This window comes from Heterodontus francisci, chromosome 32 (assembly GCF_036365525.1).
Source record: "Heterodontus francisci isolate sHetFra1 chromosome 32, sHetFra1.hap1, whole genome shotgun sequence".
NCBI lineage: Eukaryota > Metazoa > Chordata > Chondrichthyes > Heterodontiformes > Heterodontidae > Heterodontus > Heterodontus francisci.
This window is the reverse complement of record NC_090402.1, coordinates 56249771-56275777: the sequence shown is the minus strand read 5'-3', so window position 1 is coordinate 56275777 and position 26007 is coordinate 56249771. Positions and strand designations below refer to the sequence as shown.

Sequence of the window (26007 nt, the reverse complement as noted above, 5' to 3'; positions counted from 1 at the left end):
ACAAAAATGCAGGGCTTATAGATAAAGAGCAGGGAAGTGGGACCAATTGGCAAGTCTTTGAAAAAGCTGGCAGAGGAACGAATGGCTGAATAGCCTTGTTATGTGCTGTGTATTTCTAAGATTCCATTGCTAGATCAATATCTCTACAGCCTTGTGAAATTTTACAGTGGCATTGTATTTCTACCGTGATGTAAACCCTACACGTCATATGGAAAATATTAATTTCATCGAATAGAACTTTACCTGAGACTTTTACTGGAAACTGTACAAATAACTTTTTTAAACAGAAAAGCTAGCAGGCAAGATGGCCACAGCAATTTGCACATGAATCAGCAACAGAGCAGACTGGAGACAGAACAATGGGGTGCTCTCTGATTCAGTTATCTGAAATAGCCTTGTCAATATGTGGTCGTCAAAAGCCATCGACACCCATTGACTTTGAAAGAGCCAGCCCGCCCCCCCCCCCCCCCCCCTCCCCCATCAAATATGTCTGGGCAGTCTGAGGGTGGAACCTTGAATTTCAGAGGAAATTCCAGATGAACCACATTAAAACAAAAAGAGGTAGTCATGTCATGTGACCACTTGTGCAACTCTGGGAGATTGTGAATCATGACTCAGGAGGCAGACTATAACTGAAAGTCATCTCTCTCTCCTCTCTCCCTCTTTCCAGTAAAGACCCAGAGATGCCTGAGCTGCAGCTATTAAGCCTCAAACCTACAGCCCAGCACACCCAGCAACTAGGGGACAAGGATAAAGCCACTCTTCTGCCTTCAAGAACCTGAGAAGCAAGCCCAACCCAGCAAAGACTTCAGGACTACAATTTCAACTAAGAACTCTGGGACTGAGATTCAGTATTTAAATTCCATTCATGACGTACCCTACTCCAACCTCCCAATTCTGTTTTTCCCTCTGTAATCGATTTGTGTGTGTGTATGTGTGGCTCTTGTATGAATGTGGGTGTGGATGCATAGTGTATTTTAGTAATTTTAACTGGTTTAGAGTGATAAGGATAATAAACCTACATCTTTCTTGTTTAAATTCAAGAAAACTTGTCTGATTGGTTCATTTGCAATTAGAGGAATAGGAGCAAGTGCTCACTGAGGCGGTAAGGTCAATCACGGTTTTAAAAAAGGATGAACCCTGTTGCAATCAAACCAGAGAAAGGGTGAAAGGGGAACCTGAGACCTCCTCCTCATCTGGTCATAACACGACTAAACAGTAGGGCGGCACAGTGGCGCAGTGGTTAGCACTGCAGCCTCACAGCTCCAGGAACCCGGGTTCAATTCTGGGTACTGCCTGTGTGGAGTTTGCAAGTTCTCCCTGTGTCTGCGTGGGTTTCCTCCGGGTGCTCCGGTTTCCTCCCACATGCCAAAGACTTGCAGGTTGATAGGTAAATTGGCCATTATAAATTGCCCCTAGTACAGGTAGGTGATAAGGAAATATAGGGACAGGTGGGGATGTGGTAGGAATATGGAATTAGTGTAGGATTAGTGTAAATGGGTGGTTGATGGTCAGCGCAGACTTGGTGGGCCGAAGGGCCTGTTTCAGTGCTGTATCTCTAAATAAATAAAAAAATAAATAAAATGCTGGAAATGGAGCATGACGGAACATTTTAATAACGTAGGCAGGTTCATTGGCCAAACAGGAATGTGGGGTTACTAGAGTGTAGTGGGGATCATATTTGCTTCACATGCAAAAGGGTCCTGGTCCAAATCCAGCCAGAAACATTTTGAAACATTATTCAAGAAGGGTAGTAGGGATAAATCAGGTAATTACAGGCCAGTGAGTCTTAACATCGGTGGTAGGGAAACTACTGGAAAAAATTCTGAGGGACAGGATTAATCTCCACTTGGAGAGGCAGGGATTAATCAGGAATAGTCAGCATGGCTTTGTCAGGGGGAGATTGTGACATGGAGTCATAGAGTTACACAGCACAGAAACAGGCCCTTAAGCCCATCGTGTCCATGCCAGCCATCAAGTACCTAACTATTCTAGGCCCATTTTCCAGCACTTGGCCTGTAGCCTTGTATGCTATGGCATTTCAAGTGCTCATCTAAATACTTCTTAAATGTTGTGAGGGTTCCTGCCTCTATCACCCCTTAAGGCAGTGTATTCCAGATTCCAACCACTCTGTAGGTGAAATTTTCTTTCTTCAAATCCCCTCTAAACCTCCTGCCCCTTACCTTAAATCTATGCCCCCTGGTTATTGACCCCTCCACTAAGGGAAAAAGTCTCTTCCTATCGAACCTATCAATGGCCCTCATAATTTTGTATACCTCAATCATGTCCCCCCTCATCCTTCTCTGTCCTAAGGAAAACAACCCGAGCCTTTTCAGTCTCTCTTCATAGCTCCAGCCCAGGCAACATCCTGGTGAATGTCCTCTGCACCCTCTCCAGTGCAATCCTGACCTCGTCCTCACCAATCTGCCTGCCGCAGATGCTTCTGTCCATGACAGTATTGGTAGGAGTGACCACCGCACAGTCCTTGTGGAAACAAAGTCCCACCTTCACATTGAGGATACCATCCATCGTGTTGTGTGGCACTATCACCATGCTAAATGGGATAGATTTCGAACAGATCTAGCAATGCAAAACTGGGCATCCATGAGGCGCTGTGGGCCATCAGCAGCAGCAGAATTGTACTCAACCACAATCTGTAGCCTCATGGTCAGGCATATCCCCCACTCTACCATTACCATCAAGCCAGGAGACCAACCCTGGTTCAATGAAGAGTGCAGGAGGGCATGCCAGGAGCAGCACCAGGCATACCTCAAAATGAGGTGTAAACCTGGTGAAGCTACAACCCAGGACTACTTGCATGCCAAACTGCGTAAGCAGTATGCGATAGAGTGTTGGAGAAAATCCAGATTATGCCCAATTATTCAGCAAATTCTCCGGACTCAGACTTTGAGAATAAACACTTTATTCATGATATCATGGGGTGCACACCTTCCCAAAGGCGGTCCAGTGCTACTCCACCGGACAAAGGAAAATCCACAACGGATATACAGTTACTCAGCCCATCCCGGCTGGACATAATCCAATCATAACGGTTATTGATTACATACATTACACATAGTACCAATTAGATTACTCATTAGGCATCATGTGGCAACGTGATCAGCTCATGCAAGCCCCTGATCACCAATTGATGATCTCATGCCCCATCACTTATCCTTGAGTCTTCCAACTGTCACTTTTAATTGGGCCTGCATTCCTGAGGGTGCCGTGCAGTCTGCAGTTACACTGATAAGAGGGGGCCCTCTCGTCTGTGCTATGCTGTACCAGGCTCAAACTGCGAGCTAACTAATCTGTCCCACAATGCCTCGGTCAAATACTCCATTTTGTAACAATATGTAGCTACACTTTCAACCTATATATGAGAGTGAATATATATAGTGAATATATATAGATTAATATAATCCTAGTGAATATATATATATATTCACTAGGATTATATTAATCTACTTACTCAAATAACAGTTATAGAAGCAAAAGCTCAGCAAACTTCTCCCACACAGAGCTAAGCAATCCCATAACCAACAGATCAGATCTAAGCTCTGCAGTCCTGCCACATCCAGCCGTGAATGGTGGTGGACAATTAAACAACTAACTGGAGGAGGTGGCTCCACAAATATCCCCATCCTCAATGATGGGGGAGCCCAGCACATCAGTGCGAAAGATAAGGCTGAAGCAATTGCAACAATCTTCAGCCAGAAGTGCTGAGTTGATGATCCATCTCGGCCTCCTCCTGAAATCCCCAGCATCACAGATGCCAGACTTCAGCCAATTCGATTCACTCCGCGTGATATCAAGAAACGACTGAAGGCACTGGATACTGCAAAAGCTATGGCTGACAATATTCCGGCAATAGTACTGAAGACCTGTGCTCCAGAACTTGTCGCGACCCTAGCCAAGCTGTTCCAGTACAGCTACAACACTGGCATCTACCCAGCAATGTGGAAAATTGCCCAGGTATGTCCTGTACACAAAAAGCAGGACAAGTCCAACCCGGCCAATTACCGCCCCATCAGCCTACTCTCAATCATCAGTAAAGTGATGGAAGGTGTCATTAACAGTGCCGTCAAGCGGCACTTGCTTAGCAATAACCTGCTCAGTGATGCTCAGTTTGGGTTCCGCCAGGGCCACTCAGCTCGTGACCTCATTACAGCCTTGGTTCAAACATGGACAAAAGAGCTGAACTCAAGAGGTGAGGTGAGAGTGACTGCCCTTGACATCAAAGTAGCATTTGACCAGTGTGGCATCAAGGAGCCCTAGCAAAACTGAGGTCAATGGGAATCAGGGGGAAAACCCTCCGCTGGCTGAGTCATACCTAGCACAAAGGAAGATGGTTGTGGTTGTTGGAGGTCAATCATCTCAGCTCCAGGACATCACTGCAGGAGTTCCTCAGGGTAGTGTCCTAGGCCCAACCATCTTCAGCTGCTTCATCAATGACCTTCCTTCAATCATAAGGTCAGAAGTGGGAATGTTCGCTGATGATTGCACAATGTTCAGCACCATTCGTGACTCCTCAGATACTGAAGCAGTCCGTGTAGAAATGCAGCAAGACCTGGACATTATCCAGGCTTGGGCTGATTAAGTGGTAAGAAACATTTACGCCACACAAGTGCCAGGCAATGACCATCTCCAACAAGAGAGAATCTAACCATCTCCCCTTGATATTCAACGGCATTACCATTGCTGAAACCCCCACTATCAACATCCAAGGGGTTACCATTGAACAGAAACTGAACTGGAGTAGCCATATAAATACCGTGGCTACAAGAGCAGGTCAGAGGCTAGGAATTCTGAGGCGAATAACTCACCTCCTGACTCCCCAAAGCCTGTCCACCATCTACAAGGCACAAGTCAGGAGTGTGATGGAATACTCTCCACTTGGCTGGATGGGTGCAGCTCCAACAACACTCAAGAAGCTCGACACCATCCAGGGCAAAGCAGCCCGCTTGATTGGCACTCCATCTACAAACATTCACTCCCTCCACCACCGACGCACAGTGGCAGCAGTGTGTACCATCTACAAGATGCACTGCAGCAATGCACCAAGGATCCTTAGACAGCACCTTCCAAACCCGCGACCTCTACCAACTAGAAGGAAAAGGGCAGCAAATACATGGGAACACTACCACCTGCAAGTTCCCCTCCAAGTCACACACCATCCTGACTTGGAACTATATTGCCGTTCCTTCACTGTCACTGGGTCAAAATCCTGGTACTCCCTTCCTAACAGCACTGTGGGTATACCTACCCCAAATGGACTGCAGCGGTTCAAGAAGGCAGCTCACCACCACCTTCTCAAGGGCAATTAGGGATGGGCAATAAATGCTGGCCTGGCCAGTGACGCTTACATCCCATGAATGAATAAAAAAGAAATCACATCCTTCCTTTCGTGTGGTGCCCAGAACTGTACACAGTACTCCAGCTGTGGCCTAACTAGCGTTTTATACAGCTCCATCATAACCTCACTGCTCTATAATCTATACCTCGGCTAATAAAGGAAAGTATCCCATATGTCTAACTAACTTGCTTGAATTTTTTGAGGTGGTGACTAGATGTGTAGATGAGGGTAAAGCAGTTGATGTATAAAGAACAAAAGAACAAAGATAATTACAGCACAGGAACAGGCCCTTCGGCCCTCCAAGCCTGCGCCGATCCAGATCCTCTCTCTAAACATGTCGCCTATTTTCTAAGCTTCTGTATCTCTTTTCTTCCTGCCCATTCATGTATCTGTCTAGATACATCTTAAAAGACTCCATCGTGCCCGCATCTACCACCTCCGCTGGCAATGCGTTCCAGGTGCCCACCACCCTCTGCGTAAAGAACTTTCCACGCATATCCCCCCTAAACTTTTCCCCTTTCACTTTGAACTCGTGTCCTCTAGTAATTGAAACCCCCACTCTGGGAAAAAGCTTCTTGCTATCCACCCTGTCTATACCTCTCATGATTTTGTACACCTCAATCAGGTCCCCCCTCAACCTCCGTCTTTCTAATGAAAATAATCCTAATCTACTCAACCTCTCTTCATAGCTAGCGCCCTCCATACCAGGCAACATCCTGGTGAACCTCCTCTGCACCCTTTCCAAAGCATCCACATCCTTTTGATAATGTGGCGACCAGAACTGTACGCAGTATTCCAAATGTGGCCGAACCAAAGTCCTATACAACTGTAACATGACCTGCCAACTCTTGTACTCAATGCCCCGTCCGATGAAGGAAAGCATGCCGTATGCCTTCTTGACCACTCTATTTACCTGCGTTGCCACCTTCAGGGAACAGTGGACCTGAACACCCAAATCTCTCTGGACATCAATTTTCCCCAGGACTTTTCCATTTACTGTATAGTTCACTCTTGAATTGGATCTTCCAAAATGCATCACCTCGCATTTGCCCTGATTGAACTCCATCTGCCATTTCTCTGCCCAACTCTCCAATCTATCTATATTCTGCTGTATTCTCTGACAGTCCCCTTCACTATCTGCTACTCCACCAATCTTAGTGTCGTCTGCAAATTTGCTAATCAGTCCACCTATACTTTCCTCCAAATCATTAATGTATATCACAAACAACAGTGGTCCCAGCACGGATCCCTGTGGAACACCACTGGTCACACGTCTCCATTTTGAGAAACTCCCTTCTACTGCTACTCTCTGTCTCCTGTTGCCCAGCCAGTTCTTTATCCATCTAGCTAGTACACCTTGGACCCCAAGCGCCTTCACTTTCTCCATCAGCCTGCCATGGGGAACCTTATCAAACGCCTTACTGAAGTCCATGTATATGACATCGACAGCCCTTCCGTCATCAATCAACTTTGTCACTTCCTCAAAGAATTCTATTAAGTTGGTTAGACATGACCTTCCCTGCACAAAACCATGTTGCCTATCACTGATGAGCCCATTTTCTTCCAAATGGGAATAGATCCTATCCCTCAGTATCTTCTCCAGCAGCTTCCCTACCACTGACGTCAGGCTCACCGGTCTATAATTACCTGGATTATCCCTGCTACCTTTCTTAAACAAGGGGACAACATTAGCAATTCTCCAGTCCTCCGGGACCTCACCCGTGTTTAAGGATGCTGCAAAGATATCTGTTAAGGCCCCAGCTATTTCCTCTCTCGCTTCCCTCAGTAACCTGGGATAGATCCCATCCGGACCTGGGGACTTGTCCACCTTAATGCCCTTTAGAATACCCAACACTTCCTCCCTCCTTATGCCGACTTGACCTAGAGTAATCAAACATCTGTTCCTAACCTCAACATCCGTCATGTCCCTCTCCTCGGTGAATACCGATGCAAAGTACTCGTTTAGAATCTCACCCATTTTCTCTGAGTCCAAGCATAACATTCCTCCTTTGTCCTTTAGTGGGCCAATCCTTTCTCTAGTTACCCTCTTTCTCCTTATATATGAATAAAAGGCTTTGGGATTTTCCTTAACCCTGTTTGCTAAAGATATTTCATGACCCCTTTTAGCCCTCTTAATTCCTCGTTTCAGATTGGTCCTACATTCCCGATATTCTTTCAAAGCTTCATCTTTCATCAGCCGCCTAGACCTTATGTATGCTTCCTTTTTCCTCTTAGCTAGTCTCACAATTTCACCTGTCATCCATGGTTCCCTAATCTTGCCATTTCTATCCCTCATTTTCACAGGAACATGTCTCTCCTGCACGCTAATCAACCTCTCTTTAAAAGCCTCCCACATATCACATGTGGATTTACCTTCAAACAGCTGCTCCCAATCTACATTTCCCAGCTCCTGCCGAATTTTGGTATAGTTGGCCTTCCCCCAATTTAGCACTCTTCCTTTAGGACCACTCTCGTCTTTGTCCATGAGTATTTTAAAGCTTACGGAATTGTGATCACTATTCCCAAAGTAGTCCCCTACTGAAACTTCAACAACCTGGCCGGGCTCATTCCCCAACACCAGGTCCAGTATGGCCCCTTCCCGAGTTGGACTATTTACATACTGCTCTAGAAAACCCTCCTGGATGCTCCTTACAAATTCTGCTCCATCTGGACCTCTAACATTAAGCGAATCCCAGTCAATGTTGGGAAAATTAAAATCTCCTATCACCACCACCCTGTTGCTCCTACATCTTTCCATAATCTGTTTACATATTTGTACCTCTATCTCACGCTCGCTGTTGGGAGGCCTGTAGTACAGCCCCAACATTGTTACCGCACCCTTCCTATTTCTGAGTTCTGTCCATATTGCCTCACTGCTCGAGTCCTCCATAGTGCCCTCCTTCAGCACAGCTGTGATATCCTCTTTGACCAGTAATGCAACTCCTCCACCCCTTTTACCTCCCTCTCTATCCCGCCTGAAGCATCGATATCCTGGGATATTTAGTTGCCAATCATGCCCTTCCCTCAACCAAGTCTCAGTAATAGCAATAACATCATACTCCCAGGTACTAATCCAAGCCCTAAGTTCATCTGCCTTACCAACTACACTTCTTGCATTAAAGCAAATGCACCTCAGACCACCAGTCCCTTTATATTCATCATCTGCTCCCTGCCTGCTCTTCCCCTTAGTCACACTGACTTCATTATCTAGTTTCTTACAGGCTTTTGTTACTACCTCCTCACTGTCAACTGACCTCAATTGGTTCCCATGGACTTCAGTAAAGCTTTTGATAAGGTCCCGCATGGGAGATTGGTTAAGAAGGTAAGAGCCCATGGAATCCAGGGCAATTTGGCAAATTGGATCCAAAATTGGATCCAAAATTGGCTTAGTGGCAGGAGGCAGAGGGCGATGGTCGAGGGTTGTTTTTGTGAGTGGAAGCCTGTGACCAGTGGTGTACCACAGGGATCGGTGCTGGGACCCTTGCTATTTGTAGTGTACATTAATGATTTAGATGTGAATATAGGAGGTATGATCAGTAAGTTCGCAGATGACATGAAAATTGGTGGTGTCATAAATAGTGAGGAGGAAAGCCTTAGATTACAGGACGATATAGATGGGCTGGTAAGATGGGTGGAGCAGTGGCAAATGAAATTTAATCCTGAGAAGCGTGAGGTGATGCATTTTGGGAGGAGTGACAAGGCAAGGGAATATACAATGGATGGTAGGACCCCAGGAAGTACAGAGGTCAGAGGGACCTTGGTGTACTTGTCCATAGATCACTGAAGGCAGCAGCACAGGTAGATAAGGTGTTAGGAAGGCATATGGGATACTTGCCTTTATTAGCCGAGGCATAGAATACAAGAGCAGGGAGGTTATGATGGAGCTGTATAAAACGCTAGTTAGGCTACAGCTGGAGTATTGTGTACAGTTCTGGTCACCACACTATAGGAAGATGTGATTGTACTGGAGAAGATGCAGTGGAGATTCACCTGGGCTGGAGCATTTCAGCTATGAAGAGAGACTGTAAAGGCTAGGGTTGTTTTCCTTAGAGCAGAGAAGGTTGAGTGGGGGACCTGATTGAGGTATACAAAATTATGAGGGGCACTGATAGGTTAGATAGAAAGAAACTTTTTCCCTTAGCAGAGGGGTCAATAACCAGGGGGCATAGATTTAAGGTAAGGGGCAGGAGGTTTAGAGGGAATTTGAGGAAAAAATTTTCACCCAGAGTGTGGTTGGAATCTGGAACACACTGCCTGAAGGGGTAGTAGAGGCAGGAACCCCTCACGACATTTAAGAAGTATTTAGATGAGCACTTGAAATGCCATTGCATACAAGGCTACGGGCCATGTACTGGAAAATGGGGTTAGAATAGTTAGGTACTTGATGGCTGGCATGGACACGATGGGCTGAAGGGCCTGTTTCTGTGCTATATAACTCTAAAACTACCAGAACTAATCATGAAGAAATATGAAATAATTCACATTGGCCATTCATTAACACAACACAATCTCTCAAAGCCCTATTACATTTGCACATTCTCTGCACAATCAAAATCTACACAATACCTTTCACTTGCTCAAATAAAAGCAAAATACTGCAGATGCTGGAAATCTGAAATAAAAACAAGAAATGCTGGAAATACTCAGCAGGTCTGGCAGCATCTGTGGAGAGAGAAGCAGAGTTAACGTTTCAGGTCAATGACCCTTCTTCAGAACTACCTTTCACTTGCTCCTGTTTCCAGCCTTGATGGTGCAGAAAGCTCCTCAAAACCTGGGTATTCCAATTGATTTATGTCAGATTATCAAAGAATCCTGCAGCACCAGCTTGGTAACTCATTTCAGGTGGGGGAAAAAAATCAGTATTTGCTCTTCCCCAGTTCCACAGTGAGTGAGACAATGACAAGCAGCAATACTTTGCCCCGCACTGTCCAATCACCCACTGTCAGCAGTAAGTGGCAACTGCAGCCTCAGTCAATGGGTTACTGGACATTCCTGGGATGCAAGATATGACAACGCGGGACAAATCTCTCCAGACACCGAGCACAGGCCCAGGAAAACTCATGCAGATTATAATAAAAGCAAAATACTGCAGATGCTGGAAATCTGAAACACAAACAAGAAATGCTGGAAATACTCAGCAGGTCTGGCAGCATCTGAAGGGTCATTGACCTGAAACATTAAAACTCTGCTTCTCTCCCCACAGATGCTGCCAGACCTGCTGACTATTTCCACCATTTATGTTTGTGTGTCATGCAGATTCTATCCTGGTCACTAAACCTCCGAGCAGCTCTTCCAGAAAACCCGAGTGGGTGAAACTTTCAGCTTCAGAGGACAATCTCCGGTAGACACAAGTTTTGGGAAATTGCTCCTCATGAACATTTCCTCTCGTGTGAAAGGGGCAAAAATCCTTTTAAGTTTAACAACGACTGCAGTAGATTCTTGGTGCTCTCAGCAGCTTTATAACCCAGCCCTTAAAATACAGCCCGCAAATTAAATTCATTAAAATAAATTAAATTAGTCCTCGTCACAATCCTCAGTCTGAAGAAATTTCCCTTCAATGTTCAGCATCTTTCGGAAACAATTTTCAATTCAGGATGCAACCACTAGATGGCGCAGGACTGGCACATGCGCAAATGCAGCCTCACCGACAGGAACGTCACTTTCTGTGACGTCACAGGCAGCCTTTACCCAACATTCTCCGCGGTTGAGACTGTTCCCTTGTTCAGACCACAGGAGATCAGTGCGCAGGCGCAATGTTCACCGTGTTTGGAGTATGCGTAGTATGGAACAGTTTTTGTAGCCGTCAAGGAGCGACGGAGACGGCGGGTCGGAGGTGAGGCTTCAGAAACACCCGGTCTAGGCCTCAACACCCCCAATAAGAAGTTCCCGGTTCCGCGATTGCACTGAACGGGGGCAGCAGATCTGGTTAACGGCCGCCAGCTTTCCAGCTCTTTTGGAGGAACTAAGGATTAATAAACTGTAACATCAAAGGACAAAACTTTAAAGGAAACTTAGCTCAGTTCTAAAGGGGCCTGGGGGAGGGGAGGGAGGAACCATTCGGGACACAGCACAGGGCAGGAGGTTACCCCCTCCCCAACTCCCTGGTTCCACAAAGACTCCCCTTGGACTGGGCCACACCGGGGCAGGGCTGGCTCAAGGTGCAGGAAGCTGTTAGGCTGAGCTGTGGACTGGGAGGAGTGGGGGGTTTGACTGACAGGCCTGGGGAGGGGGATATCAGGGCAGGTACACACACTGCTCCCCCTTTTCCTCCTGGGATGTTTTACTGGAGTCGTGTTGGTGAGTGTTTCTAAACTCTGTCTCCCTATCCCAGTAATGTAGGTGGATTGAAGGTTGCTGTGAGTGTTGGACTATATTGCCTCTCCTCATTCTTCCTCCTCCCACTCCGAATTCCAGGCTGCAGGCTCTGGCGGCTCGCTGCCCCTGAAACGTTAACTCCATTTCTCTCTCTCCACAGATGCTGTCTGACCTGCTGAGTATTTCCAGCATTTCCTCTTATTTCAGATTTCCAGCACCTGCAGTATTATGCTTTTTTCTTGCAGACGTTGCTAACAGAACTGAGTGAAGAAACGCAGGCAAACTAATTAAGAGCCAGTTTATATCGTGGTGTGTGTTGGATGCGGAGGTCAGTCCCTGACATGCTGTGTAGGTCTTTTTTGTTGCATCAGTTTGATTTGGAGTGGAGATGGAGGAGAAGCTGCTGGGTTTAACCCCAAGTACTTTTGAGTCTAATTGAGCCCAACAATTTCCAATGTGATAAAAGCAAAGTTCCGAAGAAGGGTCACTGACCCGAAACGTTAACTCTGCTTCTCTTTCCACAGATGCTGCCAGACCTGCTGAGTGATTCCAGCATTTCTTGTTTTTGTTTCAAATTTCCAATGTGAGACTGTCAAGGGAGGTAGCTTCCAGTGGAGATGAGGTTGTTAAACGGATACCAACCACTCAATGTAAAAGAATATTGTTTTTGTAACAGGTATTTTTGTGGAGGCTTTTAATCCATTTTACATGTACAGATTTTTTTTACTTCATTCCTGGGATATATGCGTCACTAGCCAGAACAGCATATATCGCCAATCCCCAGTTGTCCATTGAGAAGGTGATGGTGGGCAATCTTCTTGAATTGCTGAAGTTCGTGTGGTGAAGGTGCTCCAACAATGGTGTTAGGGAAGGAGTTACAGGATTTTCACCCAGCGATGATGAAGAAATGGTGATATATGCCCAAGTCAACATCAACTTGTATTTATATAGCGCCTTTAATGTAATTAAATGTTCCAAGGCGTTTCACAGGAGTGTTATAAAGCAATGTTTGACACTGAGCCACATGAGGTGATATGAGGGCAGATGAGCAAAAAAGAAGTGGGTTTTAAGTATCTGAAGCATGGAAGGTGAGGCGGAGAGGATTAGGGAGGGATTTCCAAAGCTTATGGCTTTGGCAACTGAAGGCCTTGCCACCAGTGGTGGAGCAATGAAAATTGGATGCTTGAGATGCCAGAATTTGATGAGCCCTGATATCTTAGAGGGTTGTAGGGCTGGAGGAGATTAGACTTAGTGAGGGGTGAGGGCTTGGAGGGATTTGAAAACAAGGATGAGGATTTCAAAATTGAGGTGCTACTTAACTGGGAGCCTGAATAGGCCAGTGAGCACAGTGGTGATGGGTGAACAGGACTTGGTTAGAGTAAGGACACAGGCAGCAGAGTTTTGGATAATAAGTTTATGGAGGTTAGAGAGTGGGAGGCCGTCCAGGAGTGTGTTAGAATAGTCAAGTTGAGAGGTGACAAATGCATGGACGTAAGTTTCAGAAGCAGATGAGCTGAGGCTGCGGTGGAGTCAGGCGATGTTACTGAGGTGGAAGTCGGCAGTCTGAGTGGTGCTGAAATGCTTTCGGAAGCTCATCTTGGGGTCAAATATGATACCAGGGTTATGAACGGTCTGGTTTAGCCTCAGATAGTTGCCTGGGAGAGGGACAGAGTTGGTGGTTAGGGATTAGAGTTTGTAACAGGAACTGAAGACAATGAATTTGTTCTTGCCAATATTTAATTGGAAGAAATTGCTGTTCATCCAGTATTGGATGTCAGACAAGTCAGAATGGTGTATGACTTGGAGGGGATCTTGGAGGTGATGGTGTTCATATACACCTCCTAGCTTGGTCTTTCTAGACGATGGAAGTTGAGGGTTTGGGAGGTTCTGTCAAAGTTTTGGTTGAATTGTATACATATAAAATCCCTCTCTCTCTCCTCCCATAGGGGGCAGAGTCTTGTATAGGTCCAGACTGGGTGGCAGGTTCCCTTCCCTGAAGGACGTTCGTGAACCAGTTGGGGTTGTATGTTAATCCAGCAGCTTTCATGGTCACTTTCCTAGTGCCGGCCCCATGAATTACCAGATTCATTCAGCTCCATTTGGCCACCTGTCTTTGTGTTTTTGTGGGTTCTCTCTCACCCTCTTCTTTTTCTGTTTTATGTAATTTTCACAGGGTTTTAGAAGGGGAAGAATTGCAGCCGTGAAATGCAAAGCAACCATCAGAACACCAACTGAAGGAGTCATGCAATTTATCATAACCTGAATATCACCAGATTTTGAACATGAAAGAAAAAAGCACTGACCGCAGTGGTGAAAATCTGTACACATGTTCTGTGTGTGGACGAGATTTCAGCCGATCATCTGGCCTGTCGAAACATAAGTGCAGTCACACTGGGAAGAAACCATGTAAATGTGGGGACTCTGGAAAGGGATTGAATTATCCAGTTGAGCTGAAAACTCATCCAAGCAGTCACACCCTGCAGAGGCCGTTCACCTGTTTTGAGTGTGGGAAGGGATTCATTGCTTCATCCGACCTGCTGAGACATCAGCGAGTTCACACTGGGGAGAGGCCATTCACCTGCTCAGAGTGTGGGAAGGGATTCACTACTTCATCCCACCTTCTGACACACCAGCGAGTTCACACTGGGGAGAGGCCATTCACCTGCTCCGAGTGTGGGAAGAGATTCACTCAGTTATCCCACCTTCTGACACACCAGCGAGTTCACACTGGGGAGAGTTTGTTCACCTGCTCCGAGTGTGGGAAGGGATTCACTACTTCATCCGCCTTGCTGACACACCAGCGAGTGCACGCTGACGAGAGACCATTCAGGTGCACTTACTGTGGGACTGGGTTTAAGCGATCATCTGAACTCACTGAACATCAACGTATTCACACCGGGGAGAGGCCGTTCACCTGCTCAGAGTGTGGGAAGGGATTCACTACTTCATCCAACCTGCTGAAACATCAGCGAGTTCACACTGGGGAGAGGCCATTCACCTGCTCAGATTGTGGGAAGGGATTCACTACTTCATCTGCCCTGCTGAGACACCAGCGAGTCCATACTGGGGAGAGGCCATTTACCTGCTCAGCGTGTGGGAAGAGATTCACTCAGTCATCCACCCTGCTGAGACACCAGCGAATTCACAAATAACTCTGGGATGAGAAATTTCTGCCACATAGTGGATTTCCGATGTTAGGGTTTCGGAAGTCCACCATTGGCTTCTCCCTTTCTGACCTTAACCAAAAGACTGGCTTTAAAAAAAAAAGGAACTGTCAGTTCAGATTTTTTTTTAAAGCTGGCCAACCACAAAAATGCCCCGCGGTCTTTTTACCTGTTTTTAAGTTGCTTTTTTTATATAATCTTGCACCTCGATGGAAATAAACATCAACCAGGAAAGCAGTGGGTGGAACTACATACTCCTTCACAACTTCAGTGTTCTGCCTCGCACCTGTAATCCCATTGCTGGGAAGCAAATGGCCAAAAAGGAGGTGTGTGTATACACAAACCAATTCTCGGTGAAAGCAGAGATGAGCAATGAATGGAATTCAGCAATACACTGAGCTAACCAATAAGTGAAAATTCCAGATCACTTCAGTTGCTGCAAAGCACAGGACATGTTAAATTTACACAGTTGATGCTCACTGTGGGATATGCACATGCAGTAACAAGTTTGTGTTTTTGCCTTCATGGGATATCTTAGTAGAGACTACCTGAGAGCTGACACAGCTCATTTTGAGGCTTAAAATTAATGGTGGATGATCAGTAGCTGGCAAGTCGCTGGTCTGCAGCAAAAACATTGGTCTGTCAACAGGAATTTGAAACTTGCTTCCATTTACATAGCATGGGTCTGAAAAATTTCTGTAAAACCCTGCACAAACTGATTACTGCATGTGAATATCCTGCAGTGAGCATCAGCTGTGTGAACTTTCACTGTCTACTGCCCCAATCACACTAAACCTTGAGTCAGTGTGAAGCAGTCTTTTTCACCATAGTGATGCAAGGCAAGGAGGATAACTCTGGCAATCTTTCTTCAATGTGTGGTTTGGCATTGCTTAAGATTATTTGGAAAAGGCTATCCGGCACCACACGTGCTGTGCATTAGCTACAGTGCAACTATCCTGTGAGCTCTGTGCAGTCACTATAAATGATCTCTGAGCTTCTGAGGCTGATGGCACAATACTCTGTACATGTATGAATATGTATATACAGAGTGCTGCCTTTCTCCAAGCCAACACAATAGTTATGATTTTCAGCTCACCTTGCTGTTAAATGCAGCTGCCACTGCACCAATTGATGCAGTAGAACAGGAGCCAGAAGTGTTCATCACTATTGGCAGATAAGCTGTCCATTTCGCCTGCTGCATTGTCACAGGGCCATTATCAAACTTTTGAGCCTGATTTGGGGATGATGTAACAGAACCTCAAACTTGTTACTGTAGAGGTCGTCGGCTGTCCCGCAATTCGAGGATGACGTCTCCTTAAAGTCATGAGTTTCTGCCACGGGTCTTCAGGTGACTGCACAGGCTGATTCTCGACCCACAGATCTTTGGGCACATGGGGCAGGAGGTCCCACCAGGTAGTGGGACCCGGAGTGCAGGATTGGCTTCCTAGAAGTACAGCATTAATCTCATTAATTTTCCACAGTCGCTAGCAAGATCAGGCACAATTTTTACATTGCATAATATTTGGACCCTTTGAAGTGGAAAACCACATTATTAATTAGTTTTCATTAGGATTATGATGAGATCTGTGCTGCAAACAAGATTATTTTAGTTTAGATCTTATAATGGGACTAATTATTTTAAATTATAAAATCTACCATAAGCCATGATATTTAAAAGCAGGCATTCTGTCTATGGAGGCACCACATTTGCTAAAGTTAATAAGGTATATTTTCCTCTTTTGTGTTGGAGATAAATAATTGTCTAAAAGAAAATTGGTTGGGAGTATCACGTGCACCTAACAGAATGTATGTGATATTCCTGTCCATTTAAGTTAGTGGGCAGCAATTTGGGCAGGCTGCATAACTGGCATACAATCCTCCCTACCTGCTTTTGCATTCTGCTTTGTTCAGGCGATAATGAATGCCACAGCACAAAATAAGAAAAATTACCCCATTTATATTCAAGTTTCTGGATTGTCAATGTCTCATAAATGTTTACTTTTTATTAATTTATATAGCTACTGATTTGTGCACATCATTTACCAAGGTACCAGAATTTGTCATCTGGTATGCTTATATATTGCTTTCCACTAAAGTTGACAGATCTTCACAGAACACCTTTTACATGAGCAAGCTATAAATAGGCAGAAGCAGGACATTGGGAACATGAAGCTCCATAAGACCATTATCAGCTGTCGGTTAAGTCTCATGAAATTGTATTCTGAATACAGAACAATTTTATTCATTACATAAGCAAAATGATCCTCAGTGTGCTAAGAATTATGCTGACAACCAATTTAAGATTGTCAGTCAGGTTCACAGTGTAGCACATTTGCTTGTACTGGAAACTACATATATTAATACACAGGACCCTGTTCTTTGCAGACAGTGTTACGACCGAAGTGGGAGTAATGCACTGTTATTCAGTCCCACTACTCCACCGGTAACAGCATATTAGTAAAGTTTCCCCCCTACTGGAAAAATAGCCAAATTAATCACTTTATTTATCCCCAGAATAAAACATGCCAAACCAGCTTTTTTTGAACAACAACAAAATTAACTATATATTAATAAACCAAGTTTTAAACGATAGAGATGAATCTACATGTATGAAAAGACTTTATAACTCCTTAATCTTCCTAACCCTAATGCACACACATACATTCCGAAGAAGGGTCGCTGACCCGAAACGTTAACTCTGCTTCTCTTTCCACAGATGCTACCAGACCTGCTGAGTGGTTCCAGCATTTCTTGTTTTTATTTTAGATTTCCAGCATCTGCAGTATTTTGCTTTTATTTTAGTATTAACTGGGGAAAATGGCTATATTGACTTTACAAGAGTCTCTTAGGAATAAATAAATAACTGGGTTGTAATGTTCGGTTGTATTTTCCTGGATTGGTGAGGTGTCCCAGAGTCCAGTAATTAGATGCCACTTAATGTATCTCCAGCTGAAATTAACAAACAGTCTATGATGTTCAGGCTTTTAGCAACCGGTTGTAGCGATAGTGCTATTTACATTTTAAAGTAGCAGTCTAACAGTAGAAACTTGCTTGAGATTTCAGGAGCTTCCAAAACCACAAAAGTCAACAGGACTTACTCTTAGCAAAGGATCCTTCTCCACAGAGCATAGCAATTACAGAACTCACTCTTCAGGCAGGAATCCTTGAATGAAGGCAACAGCAACTGCCACACCTGGAACAGACTTCCTTTCTCCAAAGCAGTGTTTCTCCACAGAGGGTAGAAATTCTTCTTTTCTCTGGGTCTCTTCTCTCTTCAGGCAGGTCAAAACCTCACCTTACATGTAGCACATTTTCCCTTGACATGCACAGCTTATTTTCAGAGAGATCAGGCCTTTTTCTCTGGTATATCAGCAATTCACAGCTTCAGCCACTGCTCACAGCTCTCTCTCTGTCCTGTTTCACTGCAGAACTGCAACAAACTTTTTTTCCACAAGTGTCATAAGACTGTTGTAAAATCTTGCTGTTGCTTGGATACTAATTGCCCTATACTTTTCAAACACCAAATGTCAGCATTCAATGCACAAAAAGTCTTTTTTCCCCTCAGTCTTAAAGGCACCTTTTAGTTTAAAAAAACTCATGAGAACAGAAAGAACACGTATACACATTGCGCCTGTTTCAGCAAAACAAAATGAGTGACAGCTGGTTTATTCCCTACGGCAATGCCTTGACCAATCAGAGTCAAGCTTCCTGGTTTAAATTTCAAACAAAGATAGGCAGTTAACCGTCAGTCACCATAAACCGGTGCGTTCTTCATGGCAACGCCTGTACCAATCAAAGTCCATTTGCCAACCAGTCGGCACACTCATACAGTATAAAGTTGTTGCTTTCCCTTACATTGGTATTCTTGCGATTTGTTCTGATGAATGCAAGATGGAACGCTTCGACAACATGTCTCTATTTTGAGTAACACTCATATGCAAAATTGCACGAACTTGCCATTCATCAACTAGTTTGCCTCAGTAACAGTGCTATAATTACATGATTCCTTGTCCAAAAGAAATCTGACTTTTTTTGCCTTCGGCCACTAACTTTCAGACCTTTTGGTCTTTGGCTACTCCCACCACTGCATTTGTTACCAGTTTTGTGAAATTATCTCCCCATTAATGTTCAACTGCTGGATAGCTCTGATTACATTTATACGTGTTTATACATGTCTATAAAGTGTCTGTGTGCCCAGATTTAACTAAGTTGTGATTTGTAACCAATAAATGTTTAGGGCATGACTTATAGTCTGGTATCTTGGTGATTTGTCAAGGAAGATTTAATTCACTTACTCAGCAGCTTGACAGAAACCAGACTGAGGTTTAATGAACATAAGAAATAGGAACTGGAAAGTCCATTTGAGCCTGCTCTGCCATTCACCAAGATTATGGCTGATCTTCTACCTCAATCTCTCCTCTTGGAGGAGATGTTGAATAGTGGTTATGTTACTGAACTAGTAATCCAGAGGCCTGGACTAATGATAAAGATACATGAATTCAAATCCCACCATGGCAGTTTAGGGATTTAAACTCAACCAATTAAATAAATCTGGGATAAAAAAGTGAGTATCAGTAATGGTGACCATGACACTAACGGATTGTCTGAAAAACCCACGTGGTTCACTAATTTCCTCTTGGGAAGGAAATCTGCCATCTTTACCCAATCTGGCCTATATGTGACTCCAGACCTACAGAAATGTGGTTGACTTAACTGCCCTATGAAACGGCATAGCAAGCCACTCAGTTATATTCAAGGAGGTGGCTCACCAACATCTTCTCAAGGGCAATTAGGAATGGGCAATAAATTCTGGCCTTTCCAGCAACACCCACATTCTGTGATTAAATAGAGCAATCACCTCATCCCAGGAACCAAACTAGTGAACATTCGGTGCATTCCCTTAAGGGCAAGTATGTCCCTTCTTATGTAATGAGACCAAAACTGCACACAGTACTCCAGGCGTAGCCTCACCAATACCCTGTATCATTGTAGTAAGATTTCTTTATTATTCTACCCCAATCCCTTTGTAACAAAAGCTAACATACCATTTGCCTTCCTAATTGCTTGCTGTACCTTCAAGTTAACTTTCTGTGATCCATGTATGAGGACACCAGGTCCCTCTGAATGCAAACATTTCTCAGTCCGTCACCATTCATAAAAAAGTGATTTTTTTATTTTTCCTATCAAAGTGGCTGTCTTCACACTTTGCCATATTGTATTCCATCTGCTATATTCTTGCCCACTTACCCAACCTGTCTATATCCCTCTGTAGCTGGTTTGTGTCCTCACTGCTTACTTTCCCATCTAACTCGGTATCATCAGCAAACCTGGATATATTACACCGCATACAGTCCCCTACTATGTTCAGGTAGGAAATGGGGTGGCCGGTTTCCACTTTTCACCTCTCAACTGATCACAGATAGTGCTTTTGTTAAACTAGTGTTTCAGCCCCCGAGTGTTTTAAGGGTCAAACAAACAAACAACAGGTTTTTTGGTACGTTTAAAGAAAAACAGATAACTTTTTTCCACAAAAACTGAATTGTTTGCAATCTTCACCCACTCTTGCATTCATATACAAAAACACACCTTTTCCTTTCTTTCTATCCTTATGTAAGGCACAGTAGTGCAGTGGTTAGCATCACAGCTCCAGCCACCTGGGTTCAGTTCTGGGTACTGCCTGTGTGGAGTTTGCAAGTTCTCCCTGTGACTGTGTGGGTTTCTGCCAGATTCTCTGGTTTCCTCCCACAGCCAAAGACTTGCAGGTTGATAGGTAAATTGGCCATTGTAAATTACCCCTAGTGTAGGTAGGTGGTAGGAGAATTGAGGGAGGGTGGGGATGTGGTAGGGAATATGGGATTAATGTAGGATTAGTATAAATGGGTGGTTGATGGTCAGCACAGACTTGGTGGGCTGAAGGGCCTGTTCCAGTGCTGTATCTCTCTATGACTCTAAAGTCCAAGTGATGTAAGTGTATTGTGGTTTGCAAAAACCTGTTGAATTGTCTCAGGAGGTATTAGGTCACACCTATTTTGCTTTTCAATCTGCAGCCTCCCTCTACCAGAGTCTTTGATAACTCAGTTATTGAAGATTGGAGCCACTTGCTTTGAATTGCCTGTTTCCCATTTTAATGTCTCCCCAGGTGTAGACCAGATGTGATGATGGGTTTTGGTCTCCAACAGCCCAGATGTATTTTGTCGTACAGGAGTCAACTGACCCCGACCCAAGGTGATCATGTTTTGGAGTTTAATTCACCAGTTCATTTTTATACTCCATAACTGCTCCAGTTCACTTCATTTTTCATCCTTGCTCCTTCTATGAGCGTAACGGCTGACTCTGGCTGTGTTCAGTTTTACACTCACTAGTTACTCTCTTCTCCCCTGAAGATGTTGACTCTGGCTGGGTTCAATTCTACACTCACTGGTTCCCCTCCTGCTCCTCTCCTGAATGTGCTGACACTGGCTGGATTCAATTCTACACTCACTGGTTCCCCTCTCTTTCCTCCCCTGAAAGTGCTGACTTTGGCTGGATTTAAATCGATACTGTCTGGTTCACAGTTTTTAAAAGGTGTAAAACTGGTAAGTGTTGATGTTCAGAGAGACTTGGGGGTACTTGTAGAAGGAATGCACAAAATTAACATGCAGGTGCAGCAGGCTATTAGGAAGGCAAATGGCATGTTGGCCTTTATTGCAAGGGGATTGGAGTACAGGAATAAAGAAGTCTTAATAAAATTGTACAGGGCTTTGGTGAGACTGCACCCTGGAATACTGTGTGCAGTTTTGGTCTCCACATTTAAAGGATATACTTGAACTAGAGGCAGTGCAGCGAAGATTTACTGAATTGGTCCTTGGGATAAGGGCGTTGTCCTATGATGAGAGGTTGAGTAAATTGGGCCTATATTCTCTGGAGTTTAGAAGAATGCGAGGCGATCTGATTGAGTCATACAAGATTCTGAAAGAGCTTGATAGGGTAGAAGCTGAGAGATTGGTTCTGCTGGTTGGGGAATCTAGAACACAAGGACACTGTCTCAGGATAAGGGGCCGTTCATTCAGGACTGAGATGAGGAGAAATTACTACACTCCAAGAGTTGTGGAACTTTGGAATTCTCTATCTCAGAGGTGGAGCCTCACAGCTCCAGCGATCTGGGTTTAGTTCTGGGTACTGCCTGTGTGGAGTTTGCAAGTTCTCTCCGTGACCGCGTGGGTTTCTGCCAGGTGCTCCGGTTTCCTCCCACAGCCAAAGACTTGCAGGTTGATGGGTAAATTGCCCCTAGTATAGGTAGGTGGTAGGAGAATTGAGGGAAGGTGGGGATGTGGTAGGGAATATGGGATTAATGTAGGATTAGTATAAATGGGTGGTTGATGGTTGGCACAGACTCGGTGGGCTGAAGGGCCTGTTTCAGTGCTGTATCACTATGACTCTATGGTTGTGGATACTGCATCCTTGAATATATTTAGGGTTGGGAAAGACTGAATTTTGGTCTTGCAGGGAATCAAGGGATATGGGGAGTGGGTAGGAAAGTGGAATTGAAGCCCAAGATCAGCCATGATCGTATTGATGGGCCATACGGTCTACTTCTGCTCCTGGTTCTTGTGTACACTCACTGGTACCCCTCCCTCTCCTCCCCTGAACAAATGAATTAGGAGCAGAAGTAGGCCACTCGGCCCCTCGAGCCTGCTTCGCCATTCAATAAGATCATGGCTGATCTGTTTGTGTCTTGAATTCCAGACTCCCATCTACCCCCGATAATCTTTGATTCCCTTGCCTAACAAGAATCTATCTACCTCCACCTTAAAAATATTCAATGTCCCCTCCTCCACCACCTTTTGAGGCAGAGAGTTCCAAAGTCGCACAACCCTCGGAGAAATATTTCTCCTCATCTCTGTCCTAAAAGGGTGATAGCTAATTTTAAAACAGTGCCCCCTAGTTCTGGACACCCACAAGAGGAAACATCCTTTCCACATCCACCTTGTCAAGACAGTTCAGGATCTTATAAACTTCAATCAAGTCTCCCCTCACTCTTCTAAACTCCAGTGAAAATAAGCCCAGTCTATCCAACATTTCCTCATAAGACCACCCATCATTCCAGGTATCAATCTAGTAAACCTCCTCTGAATCGCCTCCAACGCATTTACATCGTTCCTTAAATAAGTATATATAAGTTTTATAAGCATATTAAGGGCAAGAGGATAATCAGGGAAAGAGTAGGATCTATTAGGGACCAAAGTGGCAATCTGTGTGTGGAGCCGGAGGACATAGGTGAGGTTTTAAATGATTACTTTTCATCTGTGTTCACTACGGAGAAGGACAATGTAGGTGTAGAGATCAGGAAGGGGGATTGTGATATACTTGAACAAATTAGCATTGAAAGGGAGGAGGTAACAGTGGTTTTAGCGGGCTTAAAAGTGGATAAATCCCCAGGCCCAGATGAGATGTATCCCAGGCTGCTATGTGAGGCAAGGGAGGAGATAGCAGGTGCTCTGACACAAATTTTCAAATCCTTTCAGGCCACAGGAGAGGTGCCAGAGGACTGAAGGACAGCAAATGTGGTACCATTATTCAAGAAGGGTAGTAGGGATAAACCAGGTAATTACAGGCCAGTGAGTCTAACATCAGTGGTAGGGAAACTATTGGAAAAAATTCTGAAGGACAGGATTAATCTCTTGAGCAGCACCCATCCACGACTGTAAACCTTCACTCCCTCCACTGGTACACAATGGTAGCAGTGTATACCATATACAAGATGCACTGCAGCAACTCAACAAACGTCTTCCCACAGCACCTTTTGAATCTGTGACCTCTACCAGAAGGACAAGAGCAACAGACACATGGGAACACCATCACCTGCAAGTTCCCCACCAAGCCACACACCATCCTGACTTGGAACTATATCGCTGTTGTTTTGTTGTCACTGGGTCAAGTACCCGGAACTCCCTTCCTAACAGCACTGTGGGTGTATCTACACCACATGGACTGCAGTAGTTCAAGAAGGCAGCTCACCACCACCTTCTCAAGGACAATTATTTTTGGGCAACAAATTCTGGCTCCCATCTCATGAAAAAAACTCGAGTCTGCTACCTTCAACAGAGTCAGTGGTGGAGTTCCACAATGGGAATGATCCCAGAGTAACTGTCGGGATCGCACCACTGTGGATGTTCTGGGTTGTGTATCCAGTTGTCTAACTCTAACACATCAGCAGGGAATTCCTGAAAACACAATGCAGATCCTTCTTTTTCTGGAGATTAAATAACTGTTGTATAATTGTACCAGCAGCTACCATGCAGAAATTAACTAATTTATTTTCGAGTATTGCTAAAAATAGAGACATGTTGTCGAAGCTTTTTGTCTTGCACTTACCAGGACAATCCGCAAGAATACCAATGTAAGAAAAAACAACAACTTTAAACAGTATACTTGTTGTTTTCCCTTACATTGGTATTCTTTCAGATTGTCCTGATGAGTGCAGGACGAAAAGCTTCGACAACATGTCTCTGTTTTCAGCAATACTCAAGTTCTGTACTACCAAAGGCCTATTAATTTATTTTTAATGGAACTATTTTAAATGAGTTAATGCCTGCCTTAAAATGCTAGACTCAGGACTGTGTTAAAATTTTGTAAAATAATTCAGTCATTTTCAGACTGGAAACTTAAACCTACCATTTCACTTTGTCAGGAACAGATCACAGTTTTACACCTATCTCTGATTTGACAACGCGTTTCCAGCATTCACCGTTGTTCTTCCTGACTCTAAACACAGTTGTAAAGGAAACTTCTGTTCCATGCCCACGAGCTCTGAACCATGGAAGAGAGCAGCTGGGACACATTTCTTACACACCTCAGGATTAACCCAAACGGGGACTTTGGTTTTTCTTGACTGTCTTCACTCCAGAAAAGTGCTGTTTGTCCCTCTCAGTGTGACCCTGATGGACTGTGTCCAGGCTGAAGTTCTGTTCCTGCCGTATGATCCTCCCTGCAGATTGTCCTTTCTGAGCTCCAGCCAGGTAATGCTAAACACTCAGGTGGGAAAGACAAAAATCTACAAGAATGTGTTTAAAACAACGCTAGCTTGTTTGGCATTTATCCAGAATATTAAACTCCAACCAAGTTATAAGGTTATTAGTATAAGCAGAAACAAACCCCAACTTTCAAGTTTTTTACACAGAGGGTAGTGAGTGCCTGGAACTTGTTGCCAGGGGAGGTGGTGGAAGCAGATACGATAGCGATGTTTAAGAGACATCTTGACAAATACATGAATAGGAAGGGAATAGAGGGATATGGGCCCCGGAAGTGCAGAAGGTGTTAGTTTAGGCAGGCATCAAGATCGGCGCAGGCTTGGAGGGCCGAATGGCCTGTTCCTGTGCTGTACTGTTCTTTGTTCTTTTGTTCTTTCAGATTAGAAAGAGAGAAAAATTACTGCACAGAAGGAGGCCATTCAGTCATGTGTCTGTGCCAGCTGAAAAAGAGGTACCCAGCTTAATCCCACTTTCCTGTTGTTCCGACCTCAAAGAGATTGTCAGCTTGATAAATACAAGATATGAACCCCCAGACCAATTTAATAAATTACACAAGATTTCACATTTTAAGTCTTCTATTTTTTTTCAAATTAGGAGCAGGAGTAGGCCACTCGGCCCCTTGAGCCTGCTCTGCCATTCAACAAAATCATGACTGATCTGATTGTAATCTTGACTCCACATTCCCACCTACCCCCAATAACCTCTCACCTCTTTGCTTGTCAAGAAGTTACCTACTTCTGCCTTAAAAATATTCAAAGACTCTGCTTCCACTGTCTTTTGAGGAAGAGAGTTTCAAAGACTCTCGAGCCTCAGAGAAAAACAAATTCTCTTCATCTGTCTCAAAAGGAGGGCCTCTTACTTTTAAATAGTGACCCCTAGTTCTAGATTCTCCCACAAGAGGAAACATCCTTTCCACATTCACCCTGTCAAGACCCCTCAGGATCTTATATGCTTCAATCAAGTCACCTCTTATTCTTCTAAACTCCAGTGTATACAAGCTAGCCTGTCCAACCTTTCCTTATAAGACAAATCGCCCATTCCAGGTATTAGTCTAGTAAACCTTCGCTGAACTGCTTCCAACTGTTACAACTGAGGTGGGAGGAGTGCACTGTCTTTTCTAGTTCCACTTCTCCACAGGTCACAACATATATTTAAATGTTTA

At 44.4% G+C, this 26007-nt stretch overlaps 1 protein-coding gene and 1 long non-coding RNA gene across 5 annotated transcripts in view; both read left to right on the top strand.

Annotated features, from left to right (window-relative positions):
- Window positions 1–997, top strand: part of LOC137347827 (uncharacterized) — a 46121-nt gene extending 45124 nt beyond the window's left edge. Inside the window, exon 3 of the long non-coding RNA XR_010969023.1 lies at window positions 671–997. This is a non-coding gene — a long non-coding RNA (uncharacterized lncRNA). The remainder of the gene's footprint in view (window positions 1–670) is intronic.
- Window positions 1–19068, top strand: part of LOC137347824 (zinc finger protein 271-like) — a 179512-nt gene extending 160444 nt beyond the window's left edge. The window contains exons 1-3 of one of the 4 annotated variants that reach the window (XM_068012854.1): window positions 11089–11189; window positions 12196–12347; window positions 13845–19068. In XM_068012854.1, coding sequence (XP_067868955.1) covers window positions 13954–14823 — 870 coding nt within the window. In that variant the 5' untranslated portion in view covers window positions 11089–11189; window positions 12196–12347; window positions 13845–13953 and the 3' untranslated portion in view covers window positions 14824–19068. Of the gene's footprint in view, window positions 1–11088; window positions 11654–12195; window positions 12348–13844 lie in introns of those variants that run through there. The other 3 variants (XM_068012853.1, XM_068012852.1, XM_068012855.1) reach the window with 3 other exon arrangements.
- Window positions 19069–26007: the final 6939 nt, after the last annotated feature.